The sequence below is a fragment of the Mycteria americana genome, chromosome 16 (genome assembly GCF_035582795.1).
Source record: "Mycteria americana isolate JAX WOST 10 ecotype Jacksonville Zoo and Gardens chromosome 16, USCA_MyAme_1.0, whole genome shotgun sequence".
Classification (NCBI taxonomy): Eukaryota; Metazoa; Chordata; class Aves; order Ciconiiformes; family Ciconiidae; genus Mycteria; species Mycteria americana.
Window position 1 is genome coordinate 1416382 of NC_134380.1, and position 21899 is coordinate 1438280.

The 21899-nt window shown below is 47.2% G+C and overlaps 1 protein-coding gene across 1 annotated transcript; it reads left to right on the plus strand.

Annotated features, from left to right (window-relative positions):
* Positions 1–11: 11 nt before the first annotated feature.
* Positions 12–21683, plus strand: LOC142417963 (dynein axonemal heavy chain 9-like). Its single transcript, XM_075519178.1, has 13 exons — positions 12–62; positions 243–347; positions 3442–3599; positions 3917–4055; positions 5310–5597; positions 6076–6286; positions 8582–8709; positions 9197–9305; positions 9985–10132; positions 11782–11956; positions 17274–17447; positions 18204–18411; positions 21640–21683. Exons 1-13 carry the CDS (start codon positions 12–14, stop codon positions 21681–21683), a joined length of 1938 nt encoding a protein of 645 aa, XP_075375293.1.
* The last annotated feature ends 216 nt before the right edge of the window (positions 21684–21899 follow it).

The window sequence follows — 21899 nt, forward strand, 5'->3', positions numbered from 1 at the left end:
GTGACCTTTAAATGAAACTAGTGCACAGATATATCAAGAAAGGGCAATTAGCAAATCAAGTGGCAAACTGTGCAGAGCTATAAATATTATAATTGAGTTGTGCCTGCTGTTTCCATGCACTTTTCTAAATACCCACAATAGACTGTAAATTGCTATAAATAAACAGGCTGGGAAATAAAACCCATTTTTTTCTGGAGTTGATTCCATTTGTGATTTCACTCTTGTAATTTTTTTTTTTCCAGTCTTGTGGGAATATTTACAAAGGCCTTTCCCAGACGGGAGCCTGGGGCTGTTTTGATGAATTTAACAGGATCTCAGTTGAGGTCCTTTCTGTGGTTGCTGTACAGGTAAGTGGAGAAATGCTCATAAATAAATGCAAACAAGGCAGAGCCATGCTGCAGCCTTTGGAGCGAGGGTGAATATGGAAAGTGCATGTTGCCGGTTTCAGTTCCATGTGTAGGCAGGTCAGGGATTATATCCCGAGATTAATCACACGAATATCACAGCACTGGCAAAATGTAGCAGTGATGTGCTGCAAACATTTTTGTCACTTGTTTTCTTCCCCCAGTTACAACATTTGTGTTGAGGCAATTCTTTATGGCATCTTTTCCCAGATCAATATACACCGTGGCTCAGTACCTATTTCTCCTGAGGAAGACACTTGTGTCATTAATATGCTGTGAGATAATTGCAGCGTATCATTTTGGGGAGGAGAGCTGCCTTGACTTATGGCTACTCAGCCTGCCCTGTAGGGAATAATTTTTATGGAGGGGAAGGGTGGTGTTTGGGGCAGATCCATGGCCTGCTGGATTTTGGGGGGTTACTTATGGCCTCCAGTCAAGCACAGGTTGTGTGTCGTATTCAACAAATAGGAATACATTCCAGATTAATTTTCTTAACACTTACCTGTCACCAAGACTGCGCAGTTTTCTTTCCTTCCTTCTCTTTTCATATGGTTGTAGATTTAATTCCAGTGTCTGTAATGAGAGCTCTGCGAAATGGCTTTGGAGGGTATTCCCTGCTGAGTGGCATAATTGCTAGGAGGAATGCGTGCAGCCCCGTGGGTGCAGCACGGTGCTCCTGAAAGCCGGTGTCAGCTGGGTGACGCTTGGTAACTGGAACCTCCAGCAGATCTGCAGCCCTTGCTTACGTGCTTGCCTAGGATACCCTGACAGCGTGGGATTAAAGCTAGGAGAGAGCTATTTGAGCTGTGCCTGGCAATGCATAGGTGTTTTTCCTGTAGAATGATTTCTTGCCTGCTGTGTAGTTTAACCGTTCAGTGCATTTTATTGGTAAGTCCTGTGTGAAGCACAGCAGTGGTCCTTGGAGAAGGGCTGGAAAGGAGACTGCCCTCCCCATCATGCTAGAGAGTCCTGTTCTCTTGTGCTTTATATATAATCTAGCACTTTGCCTCCTCCTTCCCTTCCTCTTACTGGCCCACGAGGAAATCTGGAAATATTTTACACGAGGGAAAGGATTGCAGGAGGAGAGGTGCTCCGTACCCTGCTCGTGCCTGCCCAGTGGGTGGTGAAGGGGCACCCAGGGTAAGTGCTGTGGGTGTGAATGCCCTCTGGCAGGGGCTGAAATCTGGGGCAGCCCAGGTATAACCACGGGGCAGCAGGATGAGAGCAGGCCCTGCTACCACTTCTGGCCCTTGCTTTGAAGGAGAGCTGTGTCTGGATGGTGTCTAGATCCTAACTCTCATTGGTATCCTCTGAAAATGCCAGGTAAATCCAGCTACCAGGGCAGTTTGAGTGGAGGGTGGGTGCTTAACTGCACTGTCCGAACTGGGAGAGCTCCGACATGGGCAGAACTAAAAGTTTTGAGCCTTGGGGGACTTCAGTACTGGAAATTGAGATGCCAAACTATCTAAGTTCGTCTGTACCCAAGTGTCAGCTGAGTGCAGGTTTTAGGATCCCAGTGTCTGACTGAGGTGCTGAATTCTTCCTAGACCCCCTCTTGGGTTTGCTATTGCAGAAAGAAATATCTAGAGCCCAGAAGTTTCTACAGTTTTGTAAATGTTTCGGTCAAAGATGATGTTCTGAACCCCTCCATGAACTTCTCACTCTCCTCATCTCTCTTTCACTCATAATTGGTACCTTACGTGATGTCCCAAAGAAGCCCCAGGCGGGTACAGGAGTTTATGTATTGTTCCCTCTCAATTTCTCTTCTGTCAAGTTCTAGTTAAAAGTTGTCATTGAAAAAAGTCTTTGAGGATCTTAAAATAAAAAGGGAAGCTGAACAAAAGAAGCCCAGGTATGACTCAACTGCTAATGATTCCCTCACTCCTGGCTGGAGTGTGGCATCTGAAGAAAGCAGCACGGCTGTCATTCCATCATCGTGTCTCCTGGCTGCTATTAGGAATGTAACCATGGCCACGTTTAATTGGCTTAGTCATGCAGTTAATGTCGATATGGTTCCTTACAGAGAAAAATTCGATTAATTGCTTAACTTTAAGATGGCAAACAGCAGTAAAGTTAGAGTAGTGAATATAGAGAGATTTCTCCCTCGCTGAAGTGCTGTTTGCAAGAAGGTGATCTAGCTTTAATAAACTTGCTCTCTTTGGAAGGTGAGGAATGAGAAGAACAAAGCTGCAATCAGGAAAATATAAAAGACAATACAATATTAGTGAGTAAATGTGTCAGGGGAGGACTTACAGCTTCTGCCTTGTGGTTTTGGTTTTAAATTAAGCATCTGATGTCCCAAAATCTTTAAAAGCAATATCAAGTGATCAGTTTGCAATTGAGCTGAGGCCAAGTTTAGTTGGAAATGCTGCTCCTCTTCTGGGCCTAGTCGAGGAACAGAGCAGGCACAGGAGGGTTTTGGGCTGTCCTGAAGAGCAGTGGTGTGTGGGGAGAGGTGAAGATGGGTGGAGGGAATCAGGGACCTATATTGTGTCAGACTCTTGGGACTGCATTTGGGTGTTGGCTGTGTTGTCGATGCCTGGACAGTCCTGCATCTCATCTCATCTCAAGTGTCTGGCCTCCTGCTGGGTTGGGAAGTTGAAAGAGATGATTTAGCCTTTGGTGGTTTTTGCTGTGAGATGTGCTGAGAAGTGTCCCACAGGTGATGTCAAAAGCCAAGGTGAGATGCAGGCAGCTTTGGAGGCATTTCCTTGTCCTGGGCTGCTCTTCCTCGCCCATGTCTGTCATTGTCTTACAGAGCAATGGTGCAAATTCTTGCAACTCCTTTGCAGTTTGACTGCCCAGTCTCTTCAGCTCTCTCTTCTGCTTTGTCAGAGTTTGGTTGTGATAGGGGATTGATATTGCCACACAGATTTATTCCAAACAGTGTATAAAGTTTTATATGGTCAGTAAAAAACAAAACAAAACAGCGATAAGCCCCAGTCATTGTGGGGCCAAGTGTAAGGAAGGCAGCACTGTTGTCTGGTGCGTTTTTCATAACTGAACACCAATATTATAACACTGTCTTGGTTCCTAGGTGAAGAGTGTACAGGACGCAATACGGGAGAAGAAGAAATCCTTCAATTTTCTTGGAGAAGACATTAAGTTAGTTCCCTCAGTAGGTATTTTCATCACCATGAACCCTGGTTATGCAGGGCGAACCGAGCTACCTGAGAATTTAAAAGCTCTCTTCAGGTGAGTCCAGGTCAAGGTTTGTGACCTGTAGTATAAGACTAGCAGAAATTGTCTTTTGGAACATCCAGGCTTGACTTCATTTCTTTGGGGAATTCACTTGCATTGGGGATTCACAGATAGTTTCAGCCTTGTGCAACAAGCCTGGGTCTGAGAATGCATAGGCAGGGCAAAGGAGCCCTGTCCCTTGCGATGGGAAAGGCAGTGTGTGACTTGGCTCACTGGAGAAGACCTGGAAGATAAAGCTGCAAATCCACTGCCCCTAAGACCTGTAGTCAAGAAATACTTGTTCTGCAATCTTTTCTTGCCTGTTGTTTTAGGCCATGCGCGATGGTTGTGCCAGACTTTGAGCTGATCTGTGAAATTATGTTGGTGGCCGAGGGATTCATCGAGGCCCGGGCGTTAGCCAGGAAGTTCATTACTCTGTACCAACTCTGCAAAGAGCTCCTGTCCAAGCAGGTGAGCCTGCTTCTGTGGTTTGGTGGTACAATGAAGCCTGTTGATCTCCAAAAGCAGCAGGAACATGGCACTCTGCCACTCACCTCCATGGCTAAAGCTTCACAGCTTTTGTTTAATGACTGCGTTTGCGCTAGCTGCTGGGAGAAGAGAAGGTTTGTGATCATCAGAGCAATGAAATTTTTGAACTGCTTTACTGGAGGATCTGCAGGGACAAAAGCACTTGACCAGCTGCATTAATGGGAGAGATTTTTCGATGGGCTCAAATGACACCATGTTTGGGGTAGTATTCAGTGACCTTTCGCTTTCCAGTCTCTTAGTTCCTGTTGATTCTTCTGCCTGCAAGGGGTTTATGATGTCTGTCCCTCTCTGAGTTCAGCCTAACAGTTCCCTGTCATGTCAGGTGTTGACCAAGTAGGGTCACTTCCAGTGCAAAACTGTAATTAATCAGATTTTTCCTTGTCATCATTTGCATAGATCAAGGCTGGGTCCAGAGGAGAGTTGAATCAGGACTCCAGATAGAAAACCTGATCTTGGCTGTGCCAGCATGAGGCTGGGTGGGAGATGCCTTGTCACAGAAACTTTGTGCTGTGTCTTGGAGGTCTTGGTGGAAGCCATGGCCTCCCACACAAAGCAGTCAGCTGTTGAGCTGTGCTCTGGAGGGTCTTTACAGAACAGAAATATAAAGAGTTGCTTGTTGGCTTGAGAGTTCCTCTCATGCCTCTTTGTGGTTCTTTTTCAGCAATGACCTTACTGGCCCCTGCTTGGTGGTCTGCCTCTGGGACCAAACATGACTGGTAATCTTGTGATGGGCAGGATGGAGAAACTTGGGTATTTGGGACCTCATAATGGACTAACAAATCTTTCACCTTGGTAGCTCCTGCAGATCCAGGGGCCTGGCTGGCCTTGCTTTAGCTGCTTTATGATTTAGGTGAACCAAATTGCTTAGATCTCTGGAGTGCAAGTCCTACTGCTCTCTTACTGCCAACTCTAAGCCCACATGATAGTTGAACAGCTGACTGTTTGACTCTTTAATTTGACTCTTTAATACTGTCCCTGACAGGAATCTCACCTACTGAAATGGAAATCAGGTAGCTCAGGCTGGTGGAGGTCTCTGGCCACAATGCAAATAACAGATTTGGATGTATTTCCATTGCTGACTTGTCTGGCAGTTTGGAGCTGCTGGTTCTTACCCCTGCATGGTGGTGGACTGTCTAAGCATAAACTCAACCCTCCTTTTTTTTTTTCCCCATGTAGGATCACTACGACTGGGGCTTGCGTGCAATCAAGTCAGTGCTAGTTGTCGCCGGCTCTCTCAAACGAGATGACCCAGAGCGCCCTGAAGACCAGGTTCTGATGCGCTCACTTCGTGATTTTAATATCCCCAAGATTGTGACCGATGATGTGCCAGTGTTTATGGGGCTGATTGGGGATCTTTTCCCTGCACTGGATGTGCCTCGGAAGCGTGACCTGAATTTTGAGTCGTTTGTGAGGCAGGCTGTGCTGGACCTCCGGCTGCAGGCTGAGGACAACTTTGTGCTCAAAGTAAGACCAAGCGATCTTCTGCTGTACCTACACCACCATCAAATCATTTGGGTTTTCTCAACCATCTTTGCTTCTACAAAGAGGGCTCTGCACAATATTCCCCTTGCAGGCAGACCTTGATGGAGGACAAAGTCAGCTATGCTGGGTCTGATGCAATTGCACCTGCCCCTAAAGCCAGCACTGGCTCGGTCCCTGAGTTTACAAAGGGGCTAACTCTTGAAGGCTCATGAAAGTATGGCCCCTGGAGAGCAGAGCCTCCTTGGCTGATGGCTGTCAGATGTAAATACTGCTGGAGGTTTGTCTGCAGGCTGAGGATTTCACCCATCGTGATTAGAGTGGCTAGACCAAACTCAATGTCAAATCCGTTTGTGTCTCTGGGTCACATCTTTCTAAAGAAGAGGCCCAATGGGAGTTATTTTTGTAGATCTGAACTTCAGTTTGGCATCTTTGTCTAAAATTTGGGAGTGTTTTTTCTCAGGTGGTGCAGCTGGAGGAGCTGCTGACGGTCCGGCACTCTGTCTTTGTGGTGGGTAATGCAGGCACGGGCAAGTCTCAGGTGATGAGATCCCTGAACAAGACTTACCAGATAATGAAGCGACGTCCTGTCTGGACAGACCTCAACCCCAAGGCAGTCACCAATGATGAGCTTTTTGGCATCATTAACCCAGCAACAAGAGAATGGAAAGATGGTAAATGTCTTTTTGTGCCTGAATCTGTAGATAAAGAAGGATATTTTTAACGAACTTCCTGAGCAGCAGCAGGATGACTGGTTCTTTGTATGCAGGCCTGAAGGCCCAGGTGCTTGTCTGCTGTTTGCAGCCATGTGGGAGTTTGTTGTTGAAAGGATACATAGGATGTTTTAGCTTTTTGATCATCAAATGAGAAGTATAGTATAAATCTGCTTTATCCTATTGCCATAAGAATAATTATCATGTCCATTAATACCAACACTTACCAGTTCCTAAATGGGGCAGGCAGTTTTTCAGGGTTGGCTGGACCAGTGATGGAAAAGAGTTCCCTCCTGCCCTATGGTGTGCACTAGGGCCCCCCAAAATGTGCCATCCCCAGGTTTCCGTAGCTGGTAGCACACACGCAGCAGCCTTAAAGTGGTGTTTTTCCACTTAATATTGCTGCCCGATCTCTGTAGTACACCAGCATTTGCCAGTCTGTTGATCCTGATTGCTCCTGAGGAAAATAAGATGAGCATTTAAAACTTGCTGAAAGATTACAGAAATCTGGAGCGAAAATGTTCGGTTGTGACTAATACGTAAAGGCCTCTTTGATTTACGTGTGCGGCTTGTTTGGGAGGTGTGGGGGAGGTAAGGGAAGATGTTGCCATAAATCATCCTCATCCAGAAGTCCGCCAGAAGATGAGCTGCCACCCACCTCCCCTGGCCCCCGCCACGGACCCTTCCTGACCCCCTGCTTTGCTCCAGTGCCAGGGTTAATTTCTTTTTAATTGTAATTAGGGACCCTACATCAAAGTGACAGAGGGAAGTGTGGGATAAAGCCTGAACTCTGCAGATTGGCTGCAGCAGTGACTGCAGATAGAGGCCTGTGGGTGGCACTGGCCAGCAAGAGGGACATTTTACAGGCGGCTGTCCAGTGTTTTCTAGCCTCTAACATTTCAAGGGAGCTTATGGGACTCCTCCCTGAGGTTTCAAGACAGATATTTTCTGCATTAACCATTCCTGAAAATTTTGTTTCTTGTCAGAGACCAGCAAGGCAACCTTCACCACAACCTAACAAGAGATGATGTGTTCCCTTACAGATCAGCCCCTTCTTTTCCTCTTCCCGTTTTCATCCTGTTACTCCTTTCATTATCAGGAGTTGAAAAGGTTATACATGTTAGGTGGTAAAAGGTCCCACAAGGGAATCCTAAAAGTGTTCTTTGTAGAACCAAACTCTTCTTTTAAATCCCAAGACTGTGCTGTGGTGTGAATGCACAAGGTTAGGAGAGAGGCTCTTTCCTCTCCGCTGCTGTCGTGGTGTATATGAGGGAAGCGTTGATGCTCTGAGACAGTAGCTATTTCTGATACTAATGATGTTGGAGTGGTTTCCAAGGCATGTGACCAATACGTGAGGAACTGAGTTGAGGCAGAGTGAGTGAAGTGTTATTTTTTTTTTACCCAATCTCAGAAGCGAATACCTGTTTCAGGTGAGCTATTCTCCATTTGTTGTGCACAAGCTTTGTCTTCAGTCATATGATGCCACTCGCTGTTCCTGACCTGGAGCACAAAGAAATAGCTTGTCCTGGAGAAAAAAAAAAGTGTGCTTCTCACAATTCACCAGAAGAGAGGCTTTTTTTAATGTTTGCCTGATGTTTTTTCATGAAGACCAGCGTCTCCCTAGGTATTTTCACTTGTAGAAGAGAGCGATAGTTTTGTGGAGTTTTCATTTGCTCTGCAGTACTGCTGCTCTATTCCCAGCCTTCTTGCTCTTCTTAACATTCATTATTTACTCCCCTCGAGACACTGTATCCTCTCTGTCTCCTTGATTTTACTGACATTTTGTTCTGTCATTCAATGTCATTCTGTGCTTGTTCTCCCCTCAATCTCACTAAAGCCGTGACCCAGCGTTTAATGCATCTTGATTTCCCTGATATACTTCGAGCCACAAAAAAACATTTATAAGAATTTCCAAGGCTTATTCAGATGGTTTTCTCTGCATTGTGTAATTCATGCCTTCTTTTGCTTCTGAGTATCTGTTCTTCACTTTTCATATCCCTTATGATTCTCGGTGAGAATGAAGCTCGTGTGTAGGTCTGCAGTCATTTTCAGTGGTGGTAACTGATAATGTTTTTTTCCTTCAAAGCAGACTAGACCGATATCGTAATATAGTAATATTTATGTACAGATGTATAGAGTTTTGAATGCTTGAGAGGAAAGCATTAATTAGGATAACTTTTAGTAAGTTGCTAGAGAAAACTGTTAGAGCAGGTGGCAACTTCAGTGTTCATCAACATATTCCCGTCACCCTCCCAGGACTGTTTTCATCAATCATGCGAGAGCTGGCCAACATCACACATGATGGTCCCAAGTGGATGGTACTAGATGGAGATATTGATCCGATGTGGATTGAATCTCTTAATACCGTGATGGATGATAATAAGGTAATGAATATAAGTTAAAGAAGCAGGTATTCATTGACTGGGTGGTGTGATTCAGCCTAGGGGAAATGCAGATGCTGAAATAACATCTCCTAGAAAAATGCAATTGTGTTTCTTCAGGTATACCAAACAATATTGCATAAAGAAAATGGTGCATGAGGTAATAGCTCAAAGCATGTTTTCATTCTAATTTCCGTTTCCTGGAAAGTCTGGCTCATGAGTAACCACAAATGTCCTGATCATAACTTCAGGCCCTTTAAAAATAGAGTGGGGTCATAATCCTACACCTTTTTTTCCCTCCCAAAGGGGGTGCTGTTGATTCTGGGTCATGGAAGAGAGGAGGATCATTCTACTAACTGTTAGAAATCAGCTGCTTTGCCTTGAGGAACCGAGCTGACAACAACCAAGCTTTTTAGTGCAAAGTGCTGAATGCTTTTCATTCCTATTCGTGGGGGAGGCATTTGTCTGTCTGTCTGTCTGCCACATGCAGGTGCTGACCCTGGCAAGCAATGAGAGAATCCCTCTGAATCCAACGATGCGGCTGGTCTTTGAGATCAGCCACCTGCGTACAGCCACCCCAGCGACCGTGTCCAGAGCAGGTGAGTCCTGGCCTGAGCTTCACACTAGGATTTTGCATGGACTGAGTAGGATCTAGTGTCATTAACCAGTCTTTTGTTGTCCAACTTGGTCCCTCTTGAAAGTTCCGAACCTGGGATCACAGCTGCCTTTGGTGGACAGGGTAGGTTCCTGAAGCACAGGGACAAACTGAGGATCCTGACCCCAAATCCATATGGGGAGCTGTGATCATCTTGGAGATTTACCCAGAGCTCTCTGACTGTTGATGGGTGATGCATTGTCAAGAGAGTGCTCCTGTTGTGCATAGCCCTGTATGGACTTGATGAGGAGAAGGACAGTCTCTATCCCAAAGAGCTCCTGATCTTCTGGAGAAGTGCATGAAGTATGGGAGAAGGGAATGAAGGTGTCCCCTAGTTTTACACATGGGGAAATGGAGCCCAGAGCAATAACACGACTCAGGCAAGACCATGTTCTGAATTTGGGGCAGGGTCAGGAAAGGTGTCCTGGTTTCCTGAGTTAAGTCACTTCAATGTTAATGTTTCTACTCCACAGTGGGGCAGGAGGAGGGGGTAGGTAATGGGACACCCAGGCATATTTGACAGGGTTTTAGTTATGTGAAAGTAGCTGAGAAATTCTGCTGGAGGAAAGGAATCATCTCTGCTATGTCCTTACTCTGTATTCTCTCTTACCTTGGGCCTAAAGGGATCCTGTACATCAACCCATCGGATCTGGGCTGGAATCCCCCAGTGAGCAGCTGGATTGACAGGCGAGAGATCCAGTCCGAAAGAGCCAACCTGACCATTTTGTTTGATAAATACCTGCCGATTTGCCTGGACACGCTCAGAACAAGGTACCATCTGAAGAGTGATTGTACCTCTGCTGGCGAGGGCAGGGGGACACTCACTGCCTTCCAGACCAGCTGTGCTGTGCTAGGGTTGTGCTGCATGTGGCATGGGTGGCTGGTTTCCTCCTTGCCCCTGAGAGCCCTGAGCATCATTGGCTTAAGCTCAGAGAAACAATGGGGCGAGATGGGGGACCTGACACTCCTGCTCATCCATTGTTGGCCAGATCTAGTTTTCATCTGGTTTTCATTGGATTTTGATTTGATAGTTCCTGTACTTCTTGTACTAGTTCTGTATCTCTTGGAAAGTAAATCCAGGAGATCCTAAAGAGAAAGTCTTTTCAGTCTCCTGATGTGTCAGGCTAGATCTGAGTTCAGTCCACAAGTTATTTTTCAGTAGAGCAGATTTCAGACCACTGCTGAAGGAAAGTTTTCAGTATGCAGCATGGAAGGTGGAGAGAGAGCAGATCCTCTTTTATCTTCCCCCTACTTCTTTTCCTGCCCCTCAGTGATGAGAAAGAATTTGGTGTTTATGGGAGAGGGCGGGATTGCTCTCCAGGCAGTTTTCTCTTGAATTGCTTTCCTGATGCACTTGAACAAAATTAAGTCAGTCTGTGTGGGCATCGACATTGAACCACGACACTGGGCATGTTTCATGGTTGGACACCAATCCAATGAACATGAAGAACTTGGATATTTTGAAGGGCCCTGGTGTTCCTTGGCTTGAGTTAGCTTCAAAGCAGTACCCACAGAGAAGTTGTGTGGTTCTTGCTTATCATCATGGGAGACAGCTCTCTTACTCATACTGAGGTAAGGACTGGCCAAAGTAGAGTCCCAGCAAACTTGAGAAAGGGAGTTTCTCCCATTCTCTGCTTGCTTCCCATAGTTGCAACTTCATTTAAAAAAATAAAATAAATCAGTGTACAATTGAGCATGGGAGTTGTCAGCCACAATGGGGATGTGTCAGAAGGGGCTGCATAAGTGAAAGCAGTCGTCTTTGGAAGTAGGAGTTAGGCGTCTTACTAAGGAGCTGCTCCCTGGGTGACCAAGCTGGTTATAGCTGTTGGCAGCAAAGTCCCTCGGACATTTCCCACTCTATTTGATGAACATTGTGTCAGACCGTGAAATCCACAGGATTAGCTGCAGGCAGCCCTGAGCTGAGTATTTTGGTAGCTTGCTTAATTCAGAAATTGTAGAACCAACCTTTCAAATAGCTATAATTACTTTATGGAGGACTTCAGTGCTGCTACAATATTAGTTTGGAATTCTGTAAGTGTAGCTTAAATGAATGTAAAATGGCAAGATGAAAGGGTTTATTTTATTACTCCTCTATTTGACCGCTTTTGAACTCATCGTGTTCACAGGAAATCATTGCCTTTAGCAAGTCTTCCATTTTACTTCTTTCAAGAGGATCAAAGTTTTAAAATGCTTGAAACTTCTGATTACTGTTATTACTTGTATATGTGCCAGTGCCAGCAGGTCCGAGGGAGAGAATGGGTGTTCTCTTTATTGCTGTACCCAGGAATAAGACACGCACTGCTGACAAGTAAAATGCTAATATTCTGAAAAAGCATTTCTAGGCTTGCCTTCGCGGGTTGTGAAAGACTGTGTTGCTGGACCCAATTATATTTCCCATGCTTTCAATTTCCATCCCTTAGATTTAAGAAGATTATTCCCATTCCTGAGCAGAGTATGGTTCAGATGTTGTGCTACCTCCTCGAATGCCTCCTGACGGAGGAGAACACACCTCCCGACTGTCCCAAGGAGCTTTATGAACTTTACTTTGTCTTTGCTGTTGTCTGGGCCTTTGGTGGATCAATGTTTCAAGACCAGGTAAGAAGGAAGATGCCACTTCAGCATCTTTTACACAGGCCTTTTTTTTTTTCTCTTTTTTTATACTTTCCAAAATATAGTGCTATATCAGTAATGCTGTTTTCCTGGGGCTCCCATATAGGTGATAATAAACTAGAAACCTGAACGCAACAATTAATTTTGCGAAAGACCTTGTTATCCAGGGTGTAACACCAGAGGAGAATGGCTGAGGGGTCAAATGATAAAAGCGGAGGGATGTTTGCTTACGCAGACACATTTCACTGGGGAGAAACATTACGTTAATTTATAGAGGCCTGTGAATGTGCATAATGTGATCAAATTAAGACTGACTTATCAGATGAATATATCAGTGGAACAGTCTTTCAGCCATCTGACTGCGCAGGTAGACATGGCGCTGTATAACACAAACCAGCATTGTCACCACTGACTTTTATTAAACATAGATAGATGTCAAGAATTGGCTGTCCTCAGTTTCTGATAGAAGTACCTAAGAAAGAGGGGTGGTCAGCAGGGCAGGATGGGCTTTGGGGATTATGTGCTTCCACTTAAGTGGAAGCAGACAGTGGCTCTGCTCTTTGAAATACTCTTTGCTGGGAGCATGCTGGTGAGTTTGAGGTTGATGGTTGTAGGCACTCAGCTTGAACTCCCCTCCATGCAGCCAGATGTTGGGTGGTCTCTGGCATGAGCTGCTGGGCTCAGTCAAGCTATTGGTGGATGGATGTCCAAGACTGTAGTGCTGGAGGGCACAATCTACAGACCAAGATCTTCTTGCGCCAAGAGGATTAATCAGGCCGTGGTTCACTAGTGGTGTCTCTGACATTCAAAGTACACTCATGTCTGAGAGGCAGAGGAAGACAGGGCACTACTCTCCGTGCTGCTTCCCACAGTACATCTATCCTATGGATTAATTGCAGCTGTCACCCTCTGAATCCATCAGCTTGCATTAGACAAGGTGGGTGTGATCTCTTGCATGGTGATACTATCATAAGACAGTTTTCTCGAGGTCAGCATTTGATACTGTGCATTTCCAGCCCCCTTTCAGATCCTGGTGCTTAAAACACAGGAGAAGCACAGACATTTCCAGCTGGGCTGAAACACAGCTGCTTTGGCGGGAGCTGTAGCCTGTGAACAATGGGGATCTTGGGAAGGATCTTCCTCAGACTTGTCGGGGGGAAGCAGGGTTGTGCTTCTGCCTCTGACCTCCCTGTTCTCTGTCTCTCCCCGATGTCTTGTGCACAGGAGAGGAGGTTCTCTGTCTCTCCCCGATGTCTTGTGCACAGGAGAGGAGAAATGGGCATTTCCTTTTGCCCCTGTGCCTCATTCTGCCCTGTTTCCTGGCTGGATGGCTCAGCTCGGCACAGCAGGGCTGTCTTGATTTCCAAGTAATTGGAAAAGCTGCTGCTGTTTTACAACTTCCAATTGTTATTAGCAATAATGGACAAGAAGACAGCAGGCTGTGTGTCAGAGCCCTGCTGCCAACATTGGGGCCACCCTTGGCTCCGTTCCATGGTTTCATGCCCGTGCTTGCAGGACAGCTTTCCACCCTCTGTTGGCATTGCTGTTTCCAGACTGATGGCTGTGCAAGCTGGAGATTTTTAATGTGACTGGTTCAGAGGCATGCAGGAGAAACCTGAGGCACTCGTAGAGGGGTCTAAGAGCATGTGTGGCACCTGAAGACCTAGATTTTGAGTACCGGGTTTTCAGCAAGTGGCACAGGGAGCAATGTGAGTAGCTGCAAAGCCTGCGGGTGGAAGTACATTTGGCATCTGCTGGAGCTGCTCACTCTGGTTCTGCGCAATCCCTGCTGGGAACCTGTTGGGTGGTTGCATCTCCTTATGATGGTCAGAGGATACCTCATCCCCAGGTTTAAAGCATGTTGTCCTGATGTGTGGGTCTGCCCGGTGACAGGACACTGCTGTCAAGGGCTCAGAGATCCATCTCTGGTCTCTGTTGGGATTGTGTCAGGTTCTTTGTTGTCTGGAGTATGTGGGAGGTGTCTCCATGGACCTCACACTGGAGATCCTTCCCCAGCTCGGATGGAGGCCCTGCCGTTCTCAGAGGTTCCTCAAATGCTCACTGGGGTCTCTTCATGTTTTTTCCATGTGCCTCAATGCTAGACCAACAACGTCTGCTGGACTCTTCCCATTTGCTTCATGCCAAGGAGCAGATGTTTCAGGAAGTGCTAGACAACACAGGTCAAGCTCAGCTTGGTGCTCACTTGGTGCCATTATGCCTCGTGGCCATTGCATGACGTGTGCAAGACCAGCTTTCTCAGTCCTTGTGGAGGACTTAACCCTCCATTTCCTATGTGCCAGCTGGGAAATACTCAGCCCTAGTGTTGTCAGTGCAGCGTGACTTAAAAACACCCAACACAACAAAGCCTGCGAAGCACTGCTTGTCCGTGCTTCAGCAGTACAAGCTGCTGTCTAATTACAGGAGCTTACAGCTCCTCAAGCAAGTCAGCTGGAGTGCAGTCGCACGGCAGATGGACGCTGCGTTCCGCGCGCCGTAGCAGAGTCGGTCCCTGGCATCGCAGGCTTTCCTGCCTGCTGTCTGCCTGGCTCCCCAGGGAGTGGTGGCCTTGGCGCAGCACGCTCTTGCTGGACTGCTGTGGGGGTTGCAGGAGGAGCTGCGCTGCCCGGGCACAGTATCCCTCTGGGAGGTTTGACTTTGAGGCTGGACCGTGCATTGCTGCTTGTGATGCTCTGTAAATGTCAGAGCTGAGAGTGCGAGGATACAGCAGTCCGAGCAAAGAGAAGCCTGATGAAAAATGATCCAATATAAAATCTGTTTATTGCTCTCCATTGAAGGTGCCCTTCGTGCTGACCTTTTGCTGTCGAAATGTCAGGAGAAACAATCTGGAAGGCTTCCCACTACTCTGAGCTTGTTGGTGGGTAGCAGGGCCCCTGTATAAAAACAGATGATAGATTTGCCATTTCCAGGCTCTGAAATTAGCGGAAATCCATATGGGGTTTTTATTAAGGAAGCAGTTTGAGTTTGACACCGTTCTGGCAATAGAGCCTTGGCTGGAGTGGCTCCACTTAACTGCTCGGTTAGGGAGGGCGGGCAGCCCATCACAATGCAGCTGCAGGCAGTTTGCCTGTGCAGGGGTAAGGGCACCCTTGTGAGAAAGCTTTTAGCAACGAAGCACGTCCCTCTCTGCTGCAGGCTACTCTGCTGCCGGTGCCGAGGAGTTATAGCAACAAGAGAATGGAGAATTACAGTTATTCTGCCTCTCTGAATAGCGCGAGGCTGCAAAATCGTGGATACTAATAACATACTTTTCAAATCTTCTGGTCTTTTGATGGATGGTGGCTCAGGAGACTTTACACAGGACACTCGGTTCAGTTCAGCTGCAAACCCAGGATTCCTGATGGAGGCTTAGCAGTTTATGGGCAGTGCGTTGGCAGCCCCACCTGGGCTTCTGGCCTGGGGAAGCACATTGAATGGCTATGTTGTGGTTTAGCCCCAGTTGGCAAGTAAGCCCCACACAGCCGCTAGCTCACCCTTCCCCTGCGTGGGATGGGGGAGAGAATCGGAAGAGCAAAAGTAAGAAAACTCGTGGGTTGAGATAAGAACAGTTTAATAATTGGGGAAAAAAAATGTAATGAAAAGGCAAACAACAAGAGAGTGAGAGAGGAACAAAACCCAGGGAAAAAAAAGTAGTGATACAACCACTCACCACCCGCTGACCGATGACCAGCCAGTCCCCGAGCAGCGATCGCTACCGCCTGGCCAACTGCCCCCAGTTTATATACTGGGCATGACGTCGTATGGCATGGAATAGCCCTTTGGCCAGTTTGGGTCAGCTGTCCTGGCTGTGCCCCCTCCCAGTTTCTTGTGCGCCCTGCGAGTATGGGAAGCTGAAAAGTCCTTGACAATTGTAAATATTACTTGGCAACAACTAAAACATCAGCGTGTTATCAATATTATTCTCATACTAAATCCAAAGTACAGCACTATACCAGCTACTAGGAAGAAAATTAACTCTATCCCAGCTGAAACCAGGACAGTCTCAGAGAGCTGGGGGAGGGAAGGGGACTAAGCACATTTTGCAAGGTCTGACCCAGCATCTAAAGCAAAACTGTCACCCCAGCTCTTGAAAAAATTCAAATGCTCAAGAATCTCCATGCATAAAAGATATAATGGGGAAAGACAAGAAAGCAGGTGCTTCTAGGAGAATATGGCAGTGCAGAAACACAGCAGAGCCAAAGGAGCACAGTCATAGAATCATAGAATCATTTAGGTTGGAAAAGACCTTTAAGATCATCAGGTCCAACTGTTAACCTAGCACTGCCAAGTCCACCACTAAACCGTGTCCCTAAGTGCCAGGTCTACACATCTTTTAAATACCTCCAGGGATGGTCATTCAACCACTTCCCTGGGCAGCCTGTTCCAACGCTTGACAACCCTTTCGGTGAAGATATTTTTCCTAATATCCAATCTAAACCTCCCCTGGTGCAACTTGAGGCCATTTCCTCTTGTCCTATGGCTTGTTACTTGGGAGAAGAGACCAACACCCACCTTGCTACCACCTCCTTTCAGGTAGGTGTAGAGAGCGATGAGGTCTCCCTTCAGCCTCCTTTCCTCCAGGCTAAACAACCCCAGTTCCCTCAGCCGCTCCTCAGAGGACTTGCTCTTTAGACCCTTCACCAGCTTCGTTGCCCTTCTCTGGACATGCTCCAGCACCTCAATGTCTGTCTTGTAGCAAGGGGCCCAAAACTGAACACAATATTCAAGGTGTGGCCTCACCAGTGCTGAGTACAGGGGGACGGTCAGTTCCCTAGTCCTGCTAGGTGCCTCTCTGGTGCTTTCGTACACTGGTATCTGCAATCCTGCTTCTCTAAAACATTGTGGCTTGAACAGAGACCAGAAGACAACAACCAAGTATTAATAGAGTGGTGTGATTTATGAGGAAAGGCTTTAGTATGCATTCTTTGACTAACCATGACCACAGATGTAGACGGATGTTGTGTCCTTGTCTGTTGGAAGAAGTAAGCACCAAGAATCAATCAAGCAGTCTGTTTAGTCATAGGCACGTATTTCTCTTTCTCAAATTGATCCATCTATCTAATCCCAGACATACCAAGAGTGATCAACACAGAGAATGAATTATTTAGGTGAATAAATAGGAGTGATGAGAAGAAATGAAGAAAATGAAAAATTAGGCTTAATAATAGGAAAAAGGATAAGATCGTTATGCTGTGGAATATATTTTAAGGACCAATCCCGCTCTGGTGGACTGGGATAGATAACATTCTCCATCAGTAATGAATTTCTCCAGATGAGCATATTTTCTCCACTTTTTGTCTTGCAGCTTGTGGACTACAGAGTGAAGTTCAGCAAGTGGTGGGTGGCAGAATTCAAGACTATCAAGTTTCCCTCTCAGGGCACAGTCTTTGACTTTTACATTGATCCAGAAACGAAGAAGTTTGAGCCTTGGTCTAAACTTATTCCCCAGTTTGAATTTGATCCAGAAATGCCATTACAGGTACGTGAACCTTGCAGCTTTTTGTCTGGGAGGAATACATGCATTTTAGTGACTGTGCGCGGGCATTTCAATGAAGTCTCATTAAAGGTCAAGCACTTCATAATAAGGATGGCATTGTTTATGAGGTACAGCTAAATTACCCATCTTTCTTTACTGTGCTTTGACTGTGAAGACACATCCTCCATCCATCTTCCAAATATGAGTGATGTACTTGAGGGGCAGGCTCAGAGCCACCCCAGTGACCCTGGTGTGCCCAGGGTGCAGGACGGGAGGTGCGTGACGGGGGGTACATTTGGCCAAGGAGTGCAGCCTGCAGGATGTGAGACAATGTAGTGACAAAGCCCTCGAGACACGATGTTGTCATCCAGTGCCTGGCTGAAAATAGAGATGTTTTTATGATTTGGACAAAAAAATGAGTTTCTGCAGGTAGTAAATTGCATTTGCCAGCTACGCTTTTCTTTCCTTTTAAAGTGCCACAGTGAGCAGATGACTTGTAAAATTGTTACCATTTTAGCAAAATGTGTGTTTGTGGGAGATCCAGATGCTGCTCCCAGCATCCGGCTGTCAAGGTTTCGTCTGTACAGACAGTTTGATATTAATGGCTGGCAGCAGCACATCGTTCCCTTCCTAGTGCAGTCTAGAAACTGGGGTCACGTCACTCATTCCTGGCTCTCCCAATTTTACTTCTCCCCAGAAAATGGCTGTGGGATTGTGGCAAGGATGGGGACTCTTACCTGATCGTTATGCCCCTCTCAGGCTTGCCTGGTGCCCACCGCTGAGACGGTACGTGTGCGGTACTTCATGGACAGGCTCCTGGAACGCCAGCGCCCGGTGATGCTGGTGGGCAATGCCGGCACAGGGAAGTCTGTGCTGGTGGGGGACAAGCTATCCTCACTGGACACGGATGCATATGTGGTGAAGAAGGTCCCATTTAACTACTACACCACCTCTGCCATGCTGCAAGGTAAGGCAACAGCTGAGCCACGGGACTTCTGGCTGGCAGGTTACCAAATTCCCGGGGTGTCTGGCGAGATTTGGAGCAGGATGTGCACTGTGGCACTCAGGGGAAGACCTGTGGGCGAGCTGCCCGTGTCATTTGTGGGCACTGCACTGACACCTGCAGACTCTTAAATCCCACTGTGAAACTCTCGGGTCAGCAGACCCCTGGTTTTGTGGAAGATGACATTTTCCAACATGAGGATTTGAATTCTGAACACCATGACTCTGGTTCAGGGCTGTGCCAAAGCACATGCTTAAATCTCCTGTTGTTTTGTACAGCACACAGCTTGTACTTGACTTGAGGTGTGTCTTTAATGTGCTTGAATTTCAGCCCATAGGATGAGTTTGGATGGATGAGTTTCTTGGCTAGGTTCCAAACTGTCTTCAGGGTGCAATGACGGGAATTGCATCCCAAGTAGCAGTGAAGATAGTGCTAATGGATATGTGCAGGCTGTAAGTCAGGGCTGCCTGTTCCTAGTGCTGTCCTCCACATCCTACCGCAGTCTGATGTGCTCCCACGGAGCAGGTTGCGCACCCCTGCCTCCCCAGGGGGCTCAGGGCTTCCTGAACTTAGAGCCTCAGAGCCCCAGGGAATTGCTGGCTCTGGGGAAGCCCACAAGAATATTGCTGATGGGGATTTTGGTACATCAGTGAAAAATGAAGTTTGGGATCAAGATGAGGTCAGTTTTGCTGTGTAGTCTCTTCAGAAGTGAAGACAAGATTTGGGCTCTAAGCCCAAAGATTTGGTCACTAAGCCCAAATCTTGAGTGTGCTCAACAGGCATGTGCAGGCCAACCAGGGGATCAGGCTCAGCCAGCATGGGTTCATGAAAGGCAGGTCCTGCTTGACCAACCTGATCTCCTTCTACGACCAGGTGACCCGCCTAGTGGATGAGGGAAAGTCTGTAGAGGATATCTGCCTGGACTTTAGTAAAACCTTTGACACCGTTTCCCATAGCATTCTCCTAGAGAAGCTGGCGGCTCATGGCTTAGGCGGGTGTACTCTTTGCTGGGCAAAAAACTGGCTGGATGGCCGAGCCCAGAGAGTTGTGGTGAACGGAGTTAAATCCAGTTGGTGGCTGGTCACAAGTGGTGTTCCCCAGGCCTCAGTTTTGCGGCCAGTCTTGTTTAATATCTTTATCGATGATCTGGACAAGGGGATTGAGTGCACCCTCAGTAAGTTTGCAGATGACACCAAATTGGGTGGGAATGTCGATCTGCTTGAGGGTAGGAAGGCTCTGCACATGGATCTGGACAGGCTGGATGGATGGGCCAAGGTCAATTGTATGACGTTTAACAAGGCCAAGTGTTGGGTCCTGCACTTGGGTCACAACAACCCCATGCAACGCTACAGGCTTGGGGAAGAGTGGCTGGAAAGCTGCCCAGTGGAAAAGGACCTGGGGGTGCTGGTTGACAGCTGGCTGAACATGAGCCAGCAGTGTGCCCAGGTGGCCAAGAAAGCCAACAGCATCCTGGCTCGTATCAGAAATAGTGTGGCCAGCAGGACTGGGGAAGTGACTGTGCCCCTGTACTTGGCACTGGTGAGGCCGCACCTCAAATACTGCGCTCAGTTTTGGGCCCCTCATTACAAGAAGGACATTGAGGTGCTGGAGCGTGTCCAGAGAAGGGCAGCGAAGCTGGTGAAGGGTCTGGAGAACAAGTCTGATGAGGAGCAGCTGAGGGAACTGGGGTTGTTTAGCCTGGAGGAAAGGAGGCTGAAGGGAGACCTCATCGCTCTCTACAACTACCTGAAAGAAGGTTGTAGTGAGGTGGGTGTCAGTCTCTTCTTCCAAGTAACTAGCATGGCCCATGGCCACCCACAGCCCGTGGAAGACCCCATGCTGGAGCATGTGCCCAAAGGAGGCTATGGTCCCTTGGAGAGCCCGCACTGGAGCAGGCTCCTGGCAGGACCTGTGACCCCATGGAGAAGAGGAACAAGAGGAAATGGCCTCAAGTTGCATCAGGAGAGGTTTAGATTGGATATTAGGAAAAATTTCTTTACTGAAAGGGTGGTCAAGCATTGGAACAGGCTGCCCTGAGAGGTGGTGGAGTCACCATCCCTGGAGGAGTTCAAAAAACTTGTAGATGTGGCGCTTCGGGACATGGTTTAGTAGGCATGGAGGTGTTGGGTTGACGGTTGGACTAGATGATCTTAGAGGTCTTTTCCAACCTTAATGATTCTATGATTCTATAAAAAGGAAGGAATCCTTGAAAAGTTGCTCATTTTGGAATGATGTTTTCACTTTGAGTTGGCGTAAAGAGAGGTAAAATAACTTTTAGATATATTTGTTAACCAGGAATGAAACAACCTGGTTTGAGTTGAATAACAGCTGTGGGTCATTGTAAAGCAAAATGCTTCCTTTATATAACTTGGTTTGACCCAAATGGCCTGAAATCCTTTTACTCCCCCAGCCCTATACAGGACCACTATCCGTGAAGCATTGGTGAGACCAAGGATTTAACCTTCACTGTCTGGGTCGTTCCTGGCCCAATGGTGCCAGGTGGGGACATGCTCACAGTCCAGATCGATGCCAAAGGCAGTGAGCGTCTGGGGCTTCGTCCATGCTCTGCCAGGCTCCTAACACCGCAAATATTTTAAGAGAGGTGTTGGAGCTTAAAATTGCCCTCTGGGACTGATGGGCTTGCAGAGAGGTGACAGCACAGGCACAGCCCATGCGGCATAACCTGGGGCCACGTCATGGGGCCAATGTCAGAGCTTTCTGGGGCAGGTTTGCAGAGTTTCTGGGCCTGCTGGTGCCTGCCCTCCCAGAATCTCCAGCCTGTGCCAGCCAGCCCCATGGGATGGTGCCTGTGCCTCTGCCCGCAGTGTGAATGCAAAGTATTTGGGTTACATGTCCTTCAAGCAAAAAAAATGGGTAAAATCTCACCTTTTGGCCAGTCTTGCAGCCCTGAGTGGTGTGACAGTTAGAGCCTCCCTTTTCCCCTCCCAGGTGCCTCTTTTCCTTTTCTCCCTGTGTGGGGTCTCCATGAAATGCCCTTGAGCTGGTAAATGGGCTGAGCTGTCTGTCTGTCTGCCCAGCTGCCTGAGTGGGGGAATGCATGCTCATTTATCTCCATCTGGACGGGGCGAGTGTGTGCAGGTGTTGAGATTTATACAGGCAGGCCTGGCAGCACGTCCCTATTTACTCTGGCCGTGAGCTATGGGCTGAGACGGCGACTTTCTTCCTCTGCAGAGAGGAGCAAGTCATCTTGCGTGGGGATGAAGATGTGGCTGTGAGATTTGCATTCGGAAGCATGATTTATACTGCTTGGCCCGGTTCCCTACTGCTCATTTTTTAGAGTTAATTTCTCCCTTTTTGTGTAGCTTGTCAGGTGGCTGCTTTTTTTTTTGCTCAGCAAAAAAAGGTACCTCTTTAAATTTATAAAACATGGATACAAAGCAGTTTTGGAGGGTGGTTTTTTTTTTTTACTTAACAACGTGAAAGCCAGTAAT